The following is a 20,528-nucleotide window of genomic DNA, read 5'->3' as shown; positions in this document are numbered from 1 at the left end:
CAATATCTATTTTGTACTTTCCTCCGGTCTTACTCTACAATGTGGATTTTGTCTTTGGAATCTGTGACGTTAATGAGAAACAAATCTTTCCAAAATTTTAACATCAAATATTTAAAGCATCTATTGTTGCTTAATGTGTAAGTACAGGAGTTAAAAAATTGTGCCTTCATTGAGTCAGGAATTACAATAATGTGCTACAAGGAGTAATATAAGCAGGATGCAAGAGAAAATTTAGCACAGACTCCAGGGAGAGAGACTGCCCCAGACCAAATGGATCTCTCATCTATTTGCATTAAGAATTTGCCATGTCCTTAGTCTTGCACATAGTTACCGTTTGGGGACTAAGTGGCAACGTTTGCTCAGGACGAGAAAAGCAATTAGAGAATTTCCAAAGCCATGGCTTAGCATCATTATCTTGTTGAAGCCATCCAAGTGTTCTACTGCAGGAGTTCTCAGTTCCGTTTCCTTCCATCATACAGCCATACAAAGTGGTTCAACATTCTTTCATCTTTCTTTTCTTTCATTCTTCCACCCTGTTAAGAATGAGATTTCAATATTATTTATTTGCATAAGTACAAATTTTATTACTGAAATCTGAGACTACAACTATATTTATGGTGTATAGGTCATTGCAAAGAGGGCTGATGGGACCAAATCCAGGAACTCTTAATGCTGTGACCAAAGACTGAGTTTTCCATAGGATGTAACAGCCACTCAGTGGTGCTATGTTTTCCTGATGGAGATACAAGATTTAGCCACTCATATCCAGGATTAGTGATGTGGGAAAGTAAAAATAAATGTAAATGTCTTCCAAGTTAAGAAAAAAAAATTATGGTGCAATGGCTCCCAACAAGTCAGATCTTGGAACACAAGTAGAATCACTATCAAAACATATTACAGCTTACTAAAATTGGTAAACTTGGTTGACTATTTATGCTTGAACCCTAACTACATCAACCTGATGTTTTAAAAAGTCTATCATCTTCCATTCCTTACGTTTCATAGGTCTTCAAACAAAAATGAACTCTGGACGAGCCCTATTTCTTTTCAGCCATGCTTGAGAGAAGTAGCCACATCTTGGACACCTGCATAACCAGGAGAGAAACCTCTCCTCTTCACTTGGCTGAAGCCAAGCTCCTCCAGCCCACAGCAGATGTTTTCTATATAATATTTCTTAATTCTTCTCGACTATCCCTCACTAAACACTCTACTTGGGAGATTCAAAAAGTTAACAGAAGACAGCATATAATTTGAGTAAAAGAACAACCACATGTCCTCATTCCCAATTATGTAAGATCGTGAAATTGATTTCAGAGCAACCTATCCCACTGTGTCTTTGATATGAGTATTGAAGGTCCAAATTAAGTGACCTCTGTGGACTTTGAATTTGATTCAGCTACAAAACAAGTCGAACCAACCTCTTAGTTTACTTATTATGAAAGTGGAATCTGCTATACCACCAAAAATCTAACAGAGAAATCTCAAGTCCCAGATGTGCTCTTATCTACTCCAGAGCAACAACACTCTACAAGTCTTAAATGATACGATAAAAGCAGATCCAATCAGTAGTAGCCATTGGGCACACAGGCGGCCTGCCAGTGGTAAGGACAAGGAAGTCTCATTTCCAAGCCCTCACCACCATGCCCCAACCACCTCCTACTCTTACCGACAATGGCCATTTTAAGGTTATTAATTTATCTTTCAGAAATTTCTGGGCATATAGAGAAGAATTTCTTTTAGCTATCTCCCTGATAAGATGCTCTTTTCAAGAGACTTTAACATCTACATAGTCCAGTGAGGGGAGAGATGACTATATAAGCACTATGTCTAAAATATAGGAAAACCAATCACAAAAAGCAGGGGTAGGCAAACTACTGCCTAAAACTATAGCCAAAACCGGCCCACTGCTTGTATTTAAATGGCCTGCGAACTAAGAATGTGTTTCACATTTTTTAATTCTTGGGAGAAATCAAAACAATATTTTGTGACAAAGCTACATGAAATTCAGATTTCGGTGTCTACGACTAGTTGTATTTGAGACACAGCCAAGCTTATTGAAGTCCTATGGCTATGTTTGCACTACAACTGCAGAGTTAATTATTTGCAAGAGACTGTAGATCAAATACCTACAGAGCCAAAAATATTTACTATTTGGCCCTTATGTAGAAGCTACAAAACTTTATTAAGTTTCAGTTTCTTCCTCAGTCAAGTGTGCCTAATTTCTCCCCTGCCCACCTCAAAGCATTACTATGGGGGAAAAAAATCAGATAAAAGATGCCACCATCTGTTTGTCTTCACCGCTGTATGGCTTGTGCCAAGCACGGGGCTCCTACATAGTATATACTAAGGAAATATTTGTTGAATGAGGGAATGAATAAAGCAGCTATTTACCTACAAAAACTGGAGCTAATCTGGAGACAGAGATGGAGTTAACTGCCACAATGATAGTAAATTATGGTACTTGTTCTTCCTATTAAATACAGACCTCATATACCCTATCTTCTCTCTAGAGCCTAAGAATTTGTGATGTTCACGACATACACAACTTCAACATGCTCTCTCAAGCCCCTTCAAGGCCAATCCTGAAAGTGAGCTAAGGTGTCAAGTAAAATACAGTTTACAAAGCTTTTTTGTTTAACATTATTTATTTCCTCATTCAGCAAATATTTACTTAGTATCTACTATGTAGTAAGCCTGTGCTTGGCACAAGGGATACAATGAAGGAAACAACCAGACACTGCGATCCATTTATGTCATCTTTTTTCCCACAGTAAATCTGTGAGAAAGACAAGGGAGAAATTAGCCACATTTTTACAGAGGAGAAACAGAAGTTAAATGAAATTATGTAACTTGCCCAAGATCACACAATAGAAAGGGAAAAGAACCAGGCTTGTCCACCTCTTTCTATCACACCAAGGTACCTCTGGTATCGCTCAACACGAGCAATAGAAAGTATAAACGTATTAGCTTGTTAGTGGCCTGCACCCGGAAATTTTCCTAAATATTCCTGGGAATGACGTGATGTAATTCAGGTAGTCAAAGCAAGTTCTGTTTGATTTGAGTGGAAGTCTCACTTCCGCCATTATCTCTCAGTCTTTGAGCAATTCAGATAGTGGTTGAGAGCCCAGACTGTGACATCAGACTGTCCTCCTATCAATCCCCAATTCTGCCGCTTCCTATCTGTGCAGCTTTGGACAACGCGCAACCTCTCTGAACCTCAGATCCCATCTGTAAAATGGGCCTGATGATAATAGTAGCACCTTCATAGGTTGTTGTTTGTATTAAATGAGACAAAGTAGAAAATTTAGCAGTGGCCTTCTCTCAACACCCAATCTAGTCCTCAACACCCCACATCACCGCATCCCATTCCTGGGTATTTCTGTTGTTTTTCACAGTTCTTCTTCCTAAAATTATCTTAGTTGCTTGCTTTTTTATTATCTGTCTCCCCCACGTAAATATAAACTCCACGGTAGTACACATGGATCATGTTTTCTTATTCATTATTGTATCTCCTGCACCTAGCACAGTGTCTGGCACCCACCAACAACTGCTGAATGAATGCAAAGTTCAATAAATGCCTCAGAAGCCCATTTAGGTTTCAGTTTCCCTGTATGCAAAACAGAATATTTATGCTCAGAGATGTTAGAAAGTGCAAAAGATGTAACTTGAAAGCTCTAAGTAATAACAGAAAGGTGCCAGGGAAACTCTAAAAGGTGTATCACAGTGTCGCAGTACAATTATTGGGAGTGGTTCAAGTCCTAAGACAACTCAACGCTCAGTCAAGCCAGAGGCTACACCCTAGGGAGTGCTGATAGACCGAGGAGGGTGCAAAACGCTGGGGGGCGGGAGGGTTGCAAAAACACCAGCTGTTCTCTTCCTCTCTTAAACTTCCAACAAGAAGGGTTGCTCTCCACACCTGGAGGGCCCCAAAGGGAGAAAGGAGACAAGTGTGGGCAGGGAGCCAAACACCCCCAAAGGGCAGCAGAGGCGCTGCAATGACAGTCGTGAATTGACCCGAAAGGGAGACAACTCGAACCTGTAGCGGGGGCTTGCCCGGTGGGTCCCATTCCTTCCCCTCATACCAGCCAACCTCCCCCACCCCCGCCGGCAACAGGCAAAAGGAGGGGACGCTCTCCCCCTCTCCAGCCTGGTGGCCCCAGAGCACTGGACGCGTCGGGGACTACTTCCCAGCGCTGCCAGCAAACTCACCTCAGCCGCCGCCTCCACCTCCGCTCACATTCCGGCCCCACCGCCTTCCCCCCACCCCCCCCAGGCCCTTTGTTTTGATTCCCGACTCCGCAGCTCCCGCCGCCGCCGCCAAGCGCACCCTCCACTTCCGCTTCCGTACCGCACCGCCCCTGTCGCAAAACCGACGCCCTTCTCTCCTCCCTGCCTCCGCCCCTTCCTCCGCCCCTCCCCCGCCGCCGCGTCCTCCCCGCGCGGGGCGTGCTGGGAACCCCGGGGGGGGCGGGGCCTCGCGGCCCTGCAGCCTCGTCAGGCTCAGTCCCCTCCCGATAAACCCCTAAATAGGGACCTTCCCGGGGACCGACCCCGGCTTTTTTGGCGAAAACCCCCAGTTTAAGAAAGGCTTGCCGCTGGCTTATCGTTGTGGCGTGGGAAGGAACCTGAAAGCGGAGATTTAGGGTGCTTGTGAGGTGGAACCCGGGGAAAAAATCTGCCAACCGGGATTTGTCACCGTTCAGCTCTTTCGGGCTTTTGAGGGAAGGCGACTTAAAAGGGATTTTGATGAAAAACCTGATCGTTTTGGCTTTTTTTCTCTCTTACTCTTGTCACGTGATGACCCTACTTTTTTTTTTTTTTTTTAAATTAAATGACGCATATTTGCTACAGCATCCTTTATCTAGTGCAACCTAGCGGCGAGTGGAGAAAAAAATAACTGCCAACTGGGCTGCCCGCGAGGTCCTTCGGGCCGGCAGGGCGCCTCGAGAAGTTGTGATCCAGCTGGCAAAAAGAAAGCCTGTGCCAAGACTAGGCTGGATTTTGTCACCAGCAATTAAGAGGTCCTCGTGACTTAAGTAAGAAAACGTGATTTTTTTAAGTCCTGGTCCAAAGCTCGTTGCAAATGAATACAACTTTTCCAGTGCCCACTTAGGTGAGCAAAAAGGAGACTTTATAGTTGCAAAAGCCATGTGAAGCCAATAACAGCTTGTGTTGTTGGTGGCTAGATTTGCCATGTTTGGGGTTTTTTGGTTTTTTGGGGGTTTTGTTTTGGGTTTTTTTGCTTCAGATTCTTTACTTATATTTGAAATTTTTGAAAAATTGTTTTTAAGTAGGCACAACGGACATTTCTGAAACTACCAGCTGCTCACTATTTCCTGTTGCAAATTGGGAGAAAAACAAAGCATATATATTTTAAATCTAGACATAGTTTACGATGCAATAGCCGAATGCTACGTAAAAGATTATTTCTGAAGTTTGCTAAGAAACAGGTTAACTTTGCATAAGGATCAGCAAGTAAAAATTGCCGAAAGAGAACTTTTTTCCCCCTGAAGTCTGTACTGTGAGGCAACTTTATTAGGCAATCCACATTAAGTGGGGGAGATTTCAGGGGAAGCTGATACATCCCTGTAGACGTCCTTGTAGACAGGTATTGTGGAGGGCAAGATCAAACACATAGCTGAAGAACCCTTTGTGCTTGTATTCCATTTCCAGAAGGCAGATGACAAGTCCACACATCATCTGCCTGCTTAGGTATTTATTACTGCTGAGTAAATCTTCATTGTGTCTGTGTGTGGTAGTATTCTCCAAGTGGGAATTAGAACAGATGAAAAACAACCCTGTTTCTAGCGTTTTGTTTTTTTCACAGTACCAAAAAATATGCTTCTCTTTAGAGATTTTTTTCTCTCCTTTTCATTCTAGTTGAGTATCTCTGAACACAGACAGTACTAACTAAAAATATAAAAAGGAAACAAAATAATAGTGGATTTTAAAATTGCTTTTTATAATAAAGATAATATCTTTTATAATAAAGATAAAATAAAATAAAATAAAGATCAGACACATTTTGTTTGACATTGCTTGGCATTCTTTCAAGTCCAGAGCTGTGCCTGGTGTCAATAAGTAAATGCAGTAAATAAAAATGTTATCAATCATACTAAATGGAAGGCTAATGAAAAGTTTAGTGTTTTGAAATAATAAATTATGATGGTAGAATTTAAGCAAGAGAAACCCAGCTTTCTGCTCATTAATATCTGAAAGCTACAAGGAAAACATTGAATAGAGAGAAAAAAGTTTTAATTAAAGTATACCAAAATTTCCCTTTCATTTTTTTAAGGTTTTATCCAATAACAAACCCATTTACCTAAACACCTATTCCTGAAGAGGAGTTTAATGATAATCATTTCAATATCTTCTCCCTTTTATTTTTAATGGAAAAATGAAGGAAATTGAAAATCAACTGGTTTAAATGATTTAATGTCATGTAGTCAGTACTGATAGCTCATCAACTTGTGGTTCAGCTAATCTTTAAACTGGGGTGATTATTCTCTGCCCAGAAACCTCACAGAATGGTGAAGCTCTGGAAAGTGTCAAGGGGGTGCAAATGATTTATTAGCATTTGGGGCCAGGATGGAAGTTTCCTAAAAGACACTTTGATACTTAACCCCGTTGATGTAAGTGGTAGTTCCCTTTTGCATCTCTGAGCTTCTTTCAGGAAGTAGCAAGGAGTCAAAGTAGAATTAAAGGTCATTCTTAACCATGGCAGGGATGCAGGAGGGATTCTATGACTGGTTGGAGGCCTCAAAGCAGCTAAGATCTCTGCCTGTAGCATTGTGCTGAAGAACACCAGTGTAGGAGTCAAACAGACCCAGCTTTGAAGTCTGATTTGTTATTAATTGTAAAACCTTGGGCAATGCATTTAACTTCCTGCACCCTTTTCTCAGCTTTAAAATGAGGACCATAAAAGTGCTTTCCTGTGGTTCTCATCATCTGGGTCTCAGCTCCATTGTCACCTGGTAGAGTGGCTTTCCCTGACATTCTATCTGCAGGGACCCCTCCCCAGCCCCTTTCTATCATATGACCTTGCTTTAGTCATAGCACTTATTAGCATCTGACATTATTTCACTGTTTCTGTTTGCTGATTTAGTGTCCTTTCTTAGTACTATAAGCCCTTTGAGGACAGGTGTCTCGTTTGACATTTATTTTGATATAAGTGAGTGCTCAATAAATATTCGTTGGTGAACATCAAGAAGTTAGCATTATGCCTGACCTAGATAACCAATTGAAAAATCATGATCACTACATAGATTGTACTTAACTATGTGCTTAGGCACTGTCCTAAACGTTTTGCAAATGCCAAGTTGACTCATTTCGTCTCTGCATAACCCCATTTTATAGATGAGGAAAGTAAGTCACAGAGAGAATAACTTGCCCAAGATCACACAGCTACTAAGGGACAGAGCAAGGATTCAAAGCCGGGCTCGAAAACAATCTCCTGTAAAGGAGTTTTGCTGCCTTTGAAGAAGATAATGATGTGAAAATTGTTATATTGGTTGTGGGACTTCCCTGGCAGTCCAGTGGTTAAGACTTTGCCTTCCAATGCAGGGGACGTGTGGGTTCCGGGTTGGGGTTCCATCCCTGGTGGGGGAGCTAAGATTCCCACATGCCTCCCAGCCAAAAAACCGAACATAACATAGAAGCAATATTATAACAAATTCAATAAAGATGTTAAAAATGGTCCACATCAAAAGGTCTTAAAAAAAAGAGAAAATTTTATTTTGGTTGTAAAGTTGTGGGGAGGACCTGGGGCATTGCTTATCCTCACTGGACCTAGATCTTTGTCCTATCTGCTTTGGGGAAAAGCCAAGAACAGGAAAATGCAACCGGTGTCAAGGGGAGGGAGTCATATTTTCTTGAAGTGCGTGGCCCGCAAATCCCAGCCCGTCCCCCCGGTGTCCAGGGAGCACCCTTTAGCCTCCAAGGCGGGCCAGAACCCTGCCCAGCAGCGGGAGCCTCCCAGGGTCCCTCCCGCCAGCCCGCCCAGGGCCGCCGCGTGGCCAAGCCGCGCCCGGGCCCTGGGAAAAAAGTTTCCAAAAGGCGCTGCTCGGCGCTGATTGGCCGAGGCAGACGCGGTCCCGTAGCGCGGCAGCCAATGGGCGGCGCCGGCCGCGGGCGCGGGCGCGGGGGCGGGCGCGGGGGCGGGGGCTGGAGGCCCGGGGCGCACCGCCCCCAGCCGCTGCCGCAGCCGTCGCCGTCGCGGTTCTTCACAGCCGGAGCCGGGTAAGTGCGGAGCTGCGGCCCCCGGGGTGGGGACTTCCTGGGGACTGCCAGCGCCACCGCCACCGCCACGGCCACCGGGAAACTCTTCTGCCCGCCCCGGCGCCCGCCACGCTCTCGGGACCCCGGGCCGCCGCCGTGCAGGGGCCCTGGCGCGCCCCTCACTTGCGCGTCGCTTCCCGGGTGCTGGGCTCGAAAATTGCGCTTCCCTGGAGCCTGCCTTCTTAACTTTGTGTCTTCACACCCTCGAGTCCCTCGCGCCTGGTTCCTCACCCTTGCCAGCTTTCTTTCTCTTTCTGCGCTCGCCCCTCTCCGACCCCGCTGCCCTCCCCCTCCGTCCTAGACTTCCTCGGTCCTTCTGCTCTCCACGTCCCGGGTCCCCGCAGCCCGGCCGCTCTGCCCTCCTGTTCCCTCCCACCCCGACTCCCCTGGTCTCCCTTCTCGCTCAGTTTTCTGCCCTTCAGTCCTCGTCATTGCCTTCTGCTGCCCCCCACCGCCCCTCATTCCTCGTAGCCCCCCTCCCGCCCACGTCCCCACCCACCTCCACCCTCGGTGCAGGCCTCTTTCCAAAAACCTCCCTCCTCCTTGGCACTTCCCTCCCTTTGGGAACGTGTTTGGAACGGTCTTCCTCCCTCCGCTTTCCTCAGATCTCTGTTGCAGGACGGTTCAGATTTCCCCTGACAGCACTTTGGGGAAGGATTGGATAAAGGATGAAAACGCTTATTTTACAGCTTGAATGCGGTGGCTGGGCTCACCTGCCTCTGAGGTCATAGGAAACCCCGCCATCACCTTGATATTGCTTTTTGGGGAAGCTACATTATCTTCTCCAGTCATCTCAAGTTCGCTGTCTCCCGAGGGCTCGACCTTCCCGGATTTCTTTGTCCAGGGTTTTATCATGTTGTGCCCCTCTCTACCTTTAGGCCCCTTTTAACTTCCTTTCTAAAGAAACGACCTTTGCAACACGCGCCGGACAGAAATTTCTCATTTTCTGTGCGAGTTTTGTTCATGTATTCTAGGATAGGATGGCATTTTAGGACATGGGTAAGGTACTTTGAAGAGTAATTGGATCCCAGCGACTCCCAGAGCCCCTTGTTATCTGACCCCAGCGTTGGTATTTAACCATTTTTGAAACTTAAAAATGTAGATGATCTATGCTCCTGAAGTGTCAGAGGCCTCTGATTGGTATATTTCATCCCATTTGGTTAATAGTTTCTTAACTTGGCTTATTCTGTTAGGATGTGATTTTTGTTTCCAGAGTGTGTTCTTTTGCTTTAGAACGTGTGAGCCCAGAGAGATTACACTCTGCTTCCTCACAAGATAATTCCCTAACACGAGCATGCCTGCATGTGGAAAGTTTGTGCCTGCAACTGGTACTATGTTTGTACCTAATCCTGACACAGGTGCTTTGTGTCTGCCGCGCTCAGCAGTGCCCAGCACTTAGTAGGTGTTGGGAAATGTTTGAAAAGGAATGGAGGAGGGGAACGCCTCCGTAGGAAAAGCTCCTTCCTTGGCCTCTTGGTTCAAGAAAGTAAAAATTATCCTTGGACAGGATAATTTGTTTTCCTTTCGTCCAAGTTTAAGCTTCTTAAAATTTCAAAAGCAATATGTGCTTACTGCAAAAAACAGTATATATCTTAGAGAAGCGTCAGGTACATGTTCGAATCTCAGTGTCTGCCTTACCCCCATACTGGTATATCCTTACAGACTCTTCTATTTGTATACTCAGAGGGAGATACATTTGCAAACAAAAATGACACTTTCTTAACATATCATAAACTTTCTTCCATATCAGTACATTTACTACTTGTTTTTTTTTTTTTTTTTTTTTTTTTGTGGTACGCGGGCCTCTTACTGTTGTGGCCTCTCCCGTTGCGGAGCACAGGCTCCGGACGCACAGGTTCAGCGGCCATGGCTCACGGGCCTAGCCGCTCCGGGGCGTGTGGGATCTTCCCAGACCGGGGAACGAATCCGTGTCCCCTGCATCGGCAGGCGGACTCTCAACTACTGCGCCACCAGGGAAGCCCAGTATATTTACTTCTTAACTGCACCATTTTCTGATCAGTCCTCTGTCAACAGTTAAGTTCCTCCAGTTTTCCCCTCAGTCAATGATGGTGTACACCCTTGAGCATATGTCCTTGCATGCCTAGTGAGGTATTCTGGTAGGTAGGTCATTAAAGACTTTGAAAGCACCGAGACAGAAGTCAGACCTGCTGACTCTTGACTGATTTTGCCCCAGTAATGTCACTTCTGCAAAATGCAAAGCCTGCGTCATAACGTAGAAGCCGTGGGAGCATGTGCCAGTCTCTGGCAGTTTCTTTCTTTTTCTCCCTTTCCCTTCTGCTCTTCCATGTGTTTTGATTGGGAGGGATTGGGGTTGGGGTGGAGAAGGGCCGTTAATTCCTGATGGTTTATATATGTGTGTTGCTCCTGACCAGCTGTGCTGGCTTTCTTCACTCAGAGGAGAGCTGAGAAAGGCTTTGTTTTTTCTAGAGTTTTGAAATCAAAGGTGTGTGTCTGAAGTGTGTTTTCAGACTTTCCTGTTAGGTTTGATCATGGAAAATAGCCGCCCCCCAAAAACTTGCTGAAACACTTTTGTAAGAGTAATAGATCTAAGTTATCCAAAATAGAAAATAAGTACTTACTGGACCACTTGATCCCAGTTTTTGCATGCTGTAGCACATACATTTGAGGTACCCATCAGGTTTGTCCACAGAGCTACTGGGGCATGACGGCATCATGGTGTATTGAGAACGCAAGTTAGGAAGACATATCCCTGTGGCTCGGATGCAATAAATGAATGCAGTATCCACTTTTAAGAGAGTGGGTACAAAGTTGTGTATGCTGTGACCAAGCATTAACACCTGCCTGACACAGTGCCTTTCAAAAGACTGCATGGACCAAAGAGTGAAACTGACCTCCAGTCTATTGGCAACCCCAGGGAGATCTGGAATTTGAATTCAAAGACTCCCTTGCACTTGGGTCTGGTTTGCCACTCCGTTGCACCTATGCAGATGGCCAAGGCATACAATGTTTCTGCTTTAGCTTCCTAAGAAACCAGGTGATTGCCTTGCCTACCTACCCCTTACAGTTAAGCAGCTTAAAGAGGGTCAAGTTGTTTGGAAATAATGTATTAAATGCCTAACACACCACAACTAGAAGGTGATGATAAAATTTAGTAAATAATGCTGGAAAAGGGGAACCTTTGCCAGTTGTCTTACCTGCTATCTGTGGCAGGGAGTAATGCACATTAGAACTTTCTGAGACATTTTCAAATGGCCAAAAAAAAAGTCAGGTTTTTAAGTATGCTGTTTCATAAGAAAGTGAGGTTCAGCTGTTACTTCTTTCCTCTTAGCCTCTAGCATAGTTTTTCTCTTCCCTAGGGGTGTTTTTAAAATGCAGGGGCTGTAATTAGAGCCACAGTGGAAGCGCCTCCTAAAACATCTCAATTTCATTTCTTTACTGAGGCTTAAGTTATAAGCCTCACTGGCTGTGATAAAGAGCCCTTTTCTAAAACTCATCTGTCGTAAGATTGCAGGTTGAAGGTTATTAAACTCCAGTAACTGTATCAGATACTCCTTATCATGTACACCTGGGGAGGGGGTAGTTTCCAACATGGCACCCTGTCCTCCAGCCCCTTCCCATTAATGAGATGCCACTCAGGTGCGGAGGGAGAAAGATTTTCCCCATCCTGTTAAGTATCTTAGGGATTTACAGAAGTAAACTATAAACTAGCCTGCAGAGGGTCTCTTGCTTTTTTTCCTTAACCTCACATCCCCTTCCAGCGAGTGGCTAGTCTCTATCTTTCCCTGTGTTCGTTCCTTCCACAGGCATTTATTGAAAGCCTGTTATATGCCAGGCACTGTTCAAGGAATTGGGAATAAAAAAGTAAGATGGTGAAGGTCCCTGTGCTCAAAACTGACATTCCAGTGGGGGAAGATAAAACAAAAACAAAACTCATAAAGTGATGAAATAAAACAAAGCAGGGGTTAATATGACAGTGAAGGGCTGGAGGAGGTATTTGGTGGGATGTTCAGATAAGGTCTCTCTGGGGAAGACAGTTCAGCTGTGATCTGAACAGCAAGAAGGAAATCTAGCAGAGATCTGAGGGAAGAGCATTCCAGGCAGAGAAAACAGCCAGTTCAAAGACCCTGAGTGGGAGCAAGCTTGATGTGTTCAAGGAACAGAAAGAAGGCAGTGTGGCTGCAGCGTAAGCGAGTGAGGGGTAGGGCTGTAGGAAATGTTTAGAGAAGTAGGCAGGGACTCATTACGTTGAACTTGGACGTGATCTGTTTCCAAACATCAGGAAAAGTCAGTGTACATTCATTTTTCCTAGTTCCTCACTTTCTCACCCTCCTGTACACAGAATTCCTCCCATACCGTGCATTTGAGACTGTCCTCAATATGATCATTAATGGCCACACAGCACTCAGTTACAGTTGCATGGGCTCTGGTCTCTTAACGCTATAGACATTGGTTTGGTGACCCCATACTAGATGAGCTCTGGGCTCATTAAAGCTTGCGGCTTGAGCAAGGATTACCAGAATTAGGTTTACCCTTACCTGTCACCATGGTAATTACTGTTATTTACACTCTAGGTGCTCTATCCTTTGTACTTTCAGCAAACAAGATCTTTCACTCCAAACGTTAATTAGGCTTCTCTTGTAGCAGAAATCCAGACCTAACTGGTCCAACCAAGAAAGGGAGTTGATTATCTCTCCTAACCTTAAATCAGGAATGACTGGACCCAGGTGTCCCAATGATACTGTCAGGACCCAGTCTCTCCACTTCTTGGCCCTGCTTTCCTTTGTTTTGGCTTCATTCTCAGGCAGGCTCCTCCCTTGTGATAGCAAGATGACCACCACGAACCCTAATGGAAAGAGTTTCTTCTCCTCCCTCCCCCCCGCGCTTTATGGAGATATAATTGACATATAACGTTGTGTAAGTTTAAGGTGTAGCATGTGATGGTTTGAGCCGTATATTTTGTGAAATAATTACTACAGTAAGGACAGTTAACAACTCCAGAGAGTTTCTTTCTTGATAGCTCTGCGAAAGGCCTGGGCCTGGACACTCATTGGCTCAGCTTGGGTTACGTGCACCCCTGAGCCAATCATTGGCTCAGTTTGGATTAGGCTGATCCTTGTCATTGGTTCAGCTTGGGTTAGGCCCACCTCTGAGCCCGTTACCGATGATGCTGGAGGCATGAGTAGTCACATGCCTTCTCCCAGATGCAGAAGATGATGTCAAGTCCATCTGAGCCCCATGGAAGGAGTGTAGAATTGATTTCCCCAAGGGAATGTTGGGGTGCTGTTACAGAAAGATGGAAGAAGGAATGATGGACTGGAAAAAAAAAATCAAATTAACAATTTTCTACTCCATCCAGCTTCTCTGCTTTAGTCAAGCTTTCGGAGAAGCTCTGTTCCCCAGAAGGGAGTGGGTGGGGACGTGGCATGTTTTCTCTGAATTAGGGAAGGGAGAGAAATTTGGAGGAAGAGGTGTGAATACAGGTCCTAACAAATGTAGAGTTATCAGTAAGTACTGTGCTCGGATGTAGGTATCATTGTTCAGTTTCTACCAGGGATAAAGAAGTTGGTGATTGTGTCCATGTCAGCACTGACATATTTAGTGGAATTATTTGTATATTTAGCCAGATACACAGCTTGTTAGTTATGTCTTGCAGATTGAGGGGTTGTGTTCATTCTGTTGTCCCCAGAGACAGAACCATGAGCTAGCTTGAGGGGAAGAAGGGACTTCGGAGAGATCTCATTTGGATTCCTAATGACCTTTTGAGAAGCTCAGAGTCTTAAATAAATTGAGAAAATAAGCTGTTACATTGAGAGGCTTTATCAGCCGGGAGTCCATAGACTGATAACTGTTAATAGAAATTTGTTCCCTAACCTCTGCTCTGGATAGCTCAGAATCCTGAGTCCAGGCCCTTATCATCACTTCCCTCTGGCTACTGTCTAATGTGTCTCCTTTTCTTCTCATACCCAGTTCTCCAAAATGCCACCTACTTCCTCTTCCTCACCTCCTAGTTACTCCTCCACCCTGTTTATCCCTCCTCCCTGTGTTGAAACCATTCTTGCTCACATCACCAGTGACCGACATTTTGCCAAGTCTTGTGGGTGGGTATTTCCCAGTCCTTACCTTACCAGCTTCTCTGTTGCATCTTGGATATTGTGGAACGTTCTCTTTTTTCCCCTTGAAACCGTCTACTCCCGGGACAGCTCACTCTTTTGGTTCTCATCTCTCTCACTTGTTTCTCCTCTGTCTCTGATCACTGTTTCTCTTCCCAGCTTTCAGACACTGGCACTCCTCAGAGATCCATAAATAGTTCTCAGTCAATTATCTCGTGGTTCTGTCACAAGAAAAAAGGAAGAACCAGCTACAAACTCATGATTCTTAAATTTGTATTGTTAGCCTAGACTTCACCCCGAGTTTCAGATCCAGTGTTGCATCTCGGTGTATCACAGGCACGTCCAATTAAAAATGTCCCAAGCTGGGTTCAGTATCCCCTCACCCTAAAGACTTTTCCTTCTGATTCTCTGTCTCTGGTGATGGGGATGGTGGTGGCACCTGGTTGCCTAAGTTAGAACCCGTGAGACATCCTCCCCTCTCCTCCCCTCCCCCCCCAAATGTAATAAATCAGCAAGTCCTGGTAGGTTTTTTTTTTTTAGTACATTTATTTATTTTATTTTTGGCTGCGTTGGGTCTTCTTTGCTGCACGCGGGCTTTCTCTAGTTGTGGCGAGCTTAGTTCCCGTGCGTGGGCTTCTCATTGGGGTGGCTTCTCTTGTTGCGGAGCACGGGCTCTAGGCGCGCGGGCTTCAGTAGTTGTGGCTCATGGGCTGTAGAATGCAGGCTCAGTAGTTGTGGCGCACGGGCTTATTTGTTCTGCAGCATGTGGGATCTTCCCGGACCAGGGCTTGAACCCGCATCCCCTGCATTGGCAGGCAGATTCTTAACCACTGCGCCACCAGGGAAGCCCACTGGTAGGTTTATCCATGGAATGTAATGTGCAGGTGGGCTGTATTTTGTCTGGGTTTAGTTTTAGTTTTTTGGCAATGTTTTTTGCCACATTTAATCCAACATAAAGTCTAGGAATTTTTTTTCCCCATTAAAGATCAGCTGTTTAACCAGATGTGGGTAATAATTTTAAAACTTTCTCTTCTAGACATCATGAGACAAGAATAGTAATCTTTTCCCCTGTTTTCACAATGGAGGACTCGGGAAAGACTTTCAGCTCTGAGGAGGAAGAAGCTAACTATTGGAAAAACCTGGCTATGACCTACAAGCAGAGGTCAGTTCTCCAAAGTTCACCTTGCTTTTTTTCTTCCCATAGTGATGGCAGCAACCATTTATTGTGGGCCTACTATGTGCCAGGCACTGTGAAGGGCTTAACATACATCATCTCAGTTAAATCTCAACACTGTTCCATGGAGAAACCATTCTCACCCCATTTTACAAATGAGGGAACTGAGCCTCAGTGAAAGCAAGTCAACTTGCCCAAGGTCAGACAGCCAGGGGAATAGCAGAGCTGGAATTTGAACCCCAAAGCCTAGGGTCCTAATCAAACGGCTGTGCTACTTCCCAGCTTATTTTCTGGCAGGGTTTTATCAGCTCCTGGATGCTGTATCTGGTCTGCCCTTCGTGTGTGGGGAAAGAACTCCCTATGCCTAGCAAAATGGGTTGTTACAGATCTTTAAATTTGAAACCAGTGTTTCAGTGCCCATATCTGGGAGCTGTGTGTGTGTGTGTGTGTGTGTGTGTGTGTGTGTGTTTAACGTTGTTTCTTTTTATTTCTCATGGACTCTTGTAATCTACCCAGGGAGGTCTTATTCCGGCTCCTCTAATTTCTTTATGCTTAGTTTGATTTAAAGAGAATTTAGGCTTGGTGTTAAAAAAAAAAAAGATATCCCTTGACTTTTAAGGATTGAGAAGGTAGAATTGGGCGTTTGGGATATGGGGCAGGGACCCATGATAGTGGTGTGATGAGTGAGCATTTGTATTATGTCCAGTTTCTACTTGCAAATAAATCAGAGAATACACAATCCAAAGTGTGCTTACTACATGTTGGGCTCCAAAAAGTACAAGTGGAATGAATGCGTGGAGAGTGAATTGGTTAAGAAAGGGCTATGGAGTCAGGCACACCTGGGGGCAGGCCCAAGCTCTGTTTCTGACTTGTTTGACCTCGAGACAAGTCACCTCATCTTCTCATCTGTATAATGAGGACAATGACAGTTTCTGCCTCAAAAGGCAGTTGAATAAAGAGCTGATACATGTATAACAGCAGCATGTAAGCGCTCAGTAAATGATCAGCTAACATCTGGGAATTCTGTAGGGCAGAGAACACGCAAGAGGAACTCCGAGAATTCCAGGAGGGAAGCCGAGAATATGAAGCTGAATTGGAGACGCAGCTGCAACAAATTGAAACCAGGAACAGGGACCTGCTGTCAGAAAACAACCGCCTTCGCATGGAGCTGGAAACCATCAAGGTGAGGGGGTGAGAGGAGACGCATGCAGGTGTGGATGGTGCCCAGCGTTGTGACTGGAAAAGGGAGCCTGCAGACTTGGCCCCGGGCTCACTCCCACCCCCAGGCCTGCCGGGCGTGTGTGACACTTGAACTCTTTATGCCCCTGATGGAGGCGCTCTGTGAGAGGCAGGTCTCACACATGTCCCACAGCCATTCTTGGCTGTTGGTGACAATCCTGCAAGGCACATGGAAGGTAGACCCTTCTAGAGTATGGAGTGTCTCTGGAATTGCTGATTGTGATAAGGCCTAGGGTTATGCTGTCCAGAATTGTCGCCCCTAGCCACGTGCGGCTACTGACATTTAAGTTAATTAAAATAACTAGAAATTTAATTCCTCAATCATACTAGCCAATATTTCAAGTGCTCAAAGGCCACACGTCTCTAGTGGGTGTCATTGTGGGACAGAGAGGCTGTAGAATGTCTCCATCATTATGGAAAGTCCTGTTGGACAGAGCAGATTCCTCAACCTGGGCACTGTTGACATTTGAAGGTAGCTACATGATTCTCTTGTGCGGGCCGAGTTTCACACTGTGGGCTGTTTAACAGCATCCTGGTCTCCACCCACTAGATACCAGTAGCACCCCCTCCCCCAGGTTGTGACAACCAAAAATATCTGCAGACATTGCCAAGTATCTGGAGAACCACTTCTCTGCAGGGTAAAGAATGCCTTTCTGTAGAGCTTAGCAGATGATCACAAAGTATAACTCTGTGGCCTAGGGACAGCTCTCAGCCCTCACTGCCCGGCAGGGTCACCTGGCCAGCTTCATAAATGTCAGACAGGCCTGGACCCACCCCGCCCTGAGATTCCCATTCTCAGGAAGTCTAGGTGGGGCCCCAGCATGTCTGCATGTCTTGTTTTTTTTTTTTTTCCTTTTTAAAACAAAGCTCCTCATATATTTTGATGAGCCACTGGGAGAACTAGCCAAGGCCTTGCAGTGTGAGTCCAGGGCTAGGTGTGATGCACGGTGGAAGGAGATGTGTCCCTTGCCCTCTGGAAGCTTTGCGGAGAAGACAAACCTGACAGCCAGAAACACTTAGTGAAAAGATGCTCAGTTATGTGGTACTGACCATGAGATCCTCCTGAGAGAGATTTGCACGGGTTGTAGACAGCATCATGGAAGAGATGGGAGGGACTTGAGCTGGTGTTTGAAGGTGTGTGTGTGTGTGTCTGTCTGTCTGTCTAGCCAGCAACTTGGCGTACAAGGGTTTGATGAAGAGTTAATATGGAACTGCCACAGACACGGGCAAGAATGACTGTCAAGTGGACCTTGGGAATCTGGCTTTACTAGCACATGGGAGAAAGCGGGGCCAGCACATGGATTGGGGATCAAAGGGTGAGGAGTAGCAGAGGACGGACCACACAGACCGTAGAAACTGAGCAGTGGACTCTTAAGCTTTTACGGCATAGACCACAGAGCCCAAGCTGGCCACCCACAGGTCAGTCTGGCCCATAGATGTTGTTTGCGTAAGCCTTTAGTGGTTTTCACTTAACATTGTATCATGAAAGTTTTCAAGCACACAGTAGGGTTGAAAGAATTTTCCAGTGAACACCTGTATCCACCACCTGGGCTCTACCGATGACCTTTGCCATACTTACATACTTTATTATATATCTGTCCATCCATCAATCTATCTTCCCAATGCATTTCAAGGTGAATCACCGACATCTCTACACTTCCCTGTAAATACTGCAGTAGGCTGTTAACTAGAGGTGAGGGTTTGCTTACGGTTTGTTCTTTTGATAGTAAAATTTATATCTTTAGTGGGTTTTTTTTTTTTAATATTTAGTATCAACATTCAGAGTTGTGAGGCTTCTTGTAAAAACTTAGATTTCCGACTTCCTTTGATCTTCCTTCGGTGGGTCTGGCTACCCCAGGCCGGCCTTCTTCCACACCGGCAAAAAGCTGAGTTGTGGTTGCTTAGACAGAGCAAGCCTTCTCCAGTTTGCCCTGGTCCCCACTTCTGTCCTTTCCCCCCCAACTCTTGACACCGGGGACTGAGTGTCTTTTGCTGCTTACACGTGGCCCACGTCACTCATTTTGTTAACAGCCTGGCCCCTGCCCTAGGCACTGGGGAATCTTTACAGCCCTTACACTGAAGGGGGCTCAGGGATGGGAAGACTAGTGGTATGAACCATCGTTTGGAGAGGGTAGGAGGATGTGCTGACTAAATATCATGCAGTTGCTAAGTAATTAACCACTTCCAGACTGAGCCATTGAACCGGCAGAAGACCTCTTCATTACAACCACATGGCAGGTTCATGAGACACAGTGTGTGGAGCAGGCGAGGAAACAGAACTACCTTGGAGTGAAGAACTGCCCCCAGCACATATTTCTGTCACCTAAGAGGAAAGTCTTCAACTGAGTCAGACTCCTTGACAGTGGCTTATTCATTGCAAGTTGAATAAAAACGCTTGTAAGGGATCCAACAGAGCATCTATTGATGCCTCCATCAGCTGACAGTTTATTATAATTAGCCCCAAATGAAAGCGCAACAGCTTTTCATGTCCCCAAGTTCAAAGGACAACATTTGAATCCTTATGCTGGTGGACAAGCCCAGTAACTGCGTCTTCTTGGAACCTGTGTTGGAACTTAGGTTAGTGACCTAGGATCCTGTACCCTCCTGTTTTATTTGGGGAGGCACCCAAATCAAGGGTGGGAAGCCGTCAGAGCCACGCCTGGGAATTCGCCTGTGCCTGGGCCTGGTCTGCCCCTGCTTGTCTGAGCCAAGACACTTCCTGTGCTCGTAGCCAGGAAACAGTATCAGAGGAGACAGAGCAGCGTAAGGATGTGACACCCCTCCCTGTCCTCGCCTTGTAAATAATCTGCCTGTTCTGTGGACCTTCTTCTTTCACCATGGCTCTGGCCACGCCTCTCTGGCCTGGTCACCATTACATCACTCTCCCCAGCGCCTCCAGACTGTTTCTAGCAACAGCTTTGTTTACTCGACTGACTCAAGAAGAGGAGTTGGCCTGTTTTTCTAACTTTCTAATTAGACTTGGGCCTTTCCTGTGGGAAGTGAGTGTTTTCTTTCATGTTTGTAGATGAAGGAAAGGTGGTAAGGGTGTTTGATGATGGAAAGTAATTAGAGAGAGGAGCCAGAGCCGGAGTGAGTGAGTGAGTGAGTGAGTGAGTGAGTGTGTGTGTGTGTGTGTGTGTGTGTGTGTGTGTGTGCGCGCGCGCGCACGCGTACATGTGATCAGTTCCCGTGTGACCTGGATGGAAGTGGTTGAGGGCAGTTTAGCGTAGTAGTTCTAAGAGCGCAAGCCCAGGTGGCCGGGATGGATCTTGGCCCGGTCACGTGCTTCCAGTTGACTTTGGGCTGACGAAGTGACTGAGCCTCAGTTCCCATGTCTCTGAAATGGCGTTAAATGAGGCAACAAAAACAGCGTCCGGAGCCCAGAGGCTGGCGCACAGTAGACCTGCAGCAAATGTTAGCTGCCATAGCTGGGCAGCAGCAGGTTGTTGAGGCGTCATCTGGGCTGTGCCTTGCCTTGGAAAGCACCAGCTAGATCACACTAAACTTCTTTTGGTAAAAACAACAGTTTCGTTTTTTTCCTTCTTCCCTTCCCTCCTGCCTCCCTTTCCCTCCCTCCCTTCTCTCTCTCCCTCCTCAGAGGCCCAGAAGTTCCTAACTCCCCCACGCCACAGGGAGAGTGTCCTGGGTCACAAAGTCAGAACAGTTGTCAAACTGAGTCCATGATGTCCTGATCTGACTGTGAGGCACAGGCAACGAAGTCATTGTGATTCCTGCTATTCTGTCTG

General features: G+C 45.7%; 2 protein-coding genes and 1 non-coding gene across 7 annotated transcripts in view; 2 read left to right on the top strand and 1 right to left on the bottom strand.

The window, feature by feature from the left end:
- MARF1 (meiosis regulator and mRNA stability factor 1) overlaps positions 1-4,334 on the bottom strand; it is a 40,461-nt gene extending 36,127 nt beyond the window's left edge. For all 3 annotated transcript variants that reach the window (XM_030884039.3, XM_030884040.3, XM_060284421.1), the window contains exons 1-2: positions 4,210-4,334; positions 332-533 (exon numbers count right to left, since the gene is read on the bottom strand). In XM_030884039.3, the coding sequence (XP_030739899.2) occupies positions 332-475 (144 nt within the window). In that variant the 5' untranslated portion in view covers positions 476-533; positions 4,210-4,334. The remainder of the gene's footprint in view (positions 1-331; positions 534-4,209) is intronic.
- Positions 624-750, top strand: LOC115867695 (small nucleolar RNA SNORA25). Its single transcript, XR_004045233.1, has one exon. It is a non-coding gene; the product is annotated as a small nucleolar RNA SNORA25 (small nucleolar RNA).
- A 3,832-nt stretch (positions 4,335-8,166) lies between the features above and the next one.
- The window catches only part of NDE1 (nudE neurodevelopment protein 1), a 51,685-nt gene continuing 39,323 nt past the window's right edge, over positions 8,167-20,528 (top strand). For all 3 annotated transcript variants that reach the window (XR_004045227.2, XR_009559207.1, XM_030884050.2), the window contains exons 1-3: positions 8,167-8,238; positions 15,406-15,531; positions 16,573-16,726. Coding sequence is in view for 1 of the 3 variants with exons in the window: in XM_030884050.2 (XP_030739910.1) it covers positions 15,449-15,531; positions 16,573-16,726 (237 nt within the window). In the remaining 2 variants the exon portion in view is untranslated. The remainder of the gene's footprint in view (positions 8,239-15,405; positions 15,532-16,572; positions 16,727-20,528) is intronic.

This window comes from Globicephala melas, chromosome 15 (assembly GCF_963455315.2).
Source record: "Globicephala melas chromosome 15, mGloMel1.2, whole genome shotgun sequence".
NCBI lineage: Eukaryota > Metazoa > Chordata > Mammalia > Artiodactyla > Delphinidae > Globicephala > Globicephala melas.
Note: the sequence above shows the minus strand (reverse complement) of the source record. Positions and strands in the feature narration are given on the sequence as shown.